We start from the raw sequence: 463 nt of genomic DNA, 5'->3' as shown, positions 1-463 counted from the left end.
CCTCTGAGAAGCAAGCAAAGCCCCTTGTGTGCCTCCCCCTAACGAGCCGCCCTCCCCATGGCTGCAGGCGGAGGCGAGGTGACCGTCGTGAGCAAGGACAACCGCAAGTACTGGCAGACCAACAACGCCCGCTCCTTCCGCTGCCTCCTCCTCCACGACGTGCCGCTCACCGACAGCTTCAACAACTCGGCGACGCTGCACTTCGATGAGGTCCGCGTCCAGGCTTTCTCCAGCAGCGACAGGTTTAGAACGCGTGGGTATCGACGTCGGTTCGCTCGGTTGACGCTTTTCTTCCTCGCCTCCTCCTTCTGAGATCTCTTATTTTTTCTTTGTGTCTATGAATACTTGAATTGGGAGTTTATCTTGACGTGAGAAGTAAGAGTAGTGTCGCAGTGAATTCGCAGATATAAAAATATTGATCTATGTTCTAAAATACACTCACGCTCACACTCACACTCACGCT

At 53.6% G+C, this 463-nt stretch overlaps 1 protein-coding gene across 1 annotated transcript in view; it reads left to right on the top strand.

Moving 5' to 3' along the window:
* Positions 1-463, top strand: part of LOC119585488 — a gene marked incomplete in the record, with an annotated part of 7,684 nt that overhangs the window by 6,633 nt on the left and 588 nt on the right. The window contains 1 exon segment of the mRNA XM_037934133.1: positions 68-253. Coding sequence (XP_037790061.1) covers positions 68-253 — 186 coding nt within the window.

This window comes from Penaeus monodon, chromosome 19, assembly GCF_015228065.2.
Source record: "Penaeus monodon isolate SGIC_2016 chromosome 19, NSTDA_Pmon_1, whole genome shotgun sequence".
NCBI lineage: Eukaryota > Metazoa > Arthropoda > Malacostraca > Decapoda > Penaeidae > Penaeus > Penaeus monodon.
Note: the sequence above shows the minus strand (reverse complement) of the source record. Positions and strands in the feature narration are given on the sequence as shown.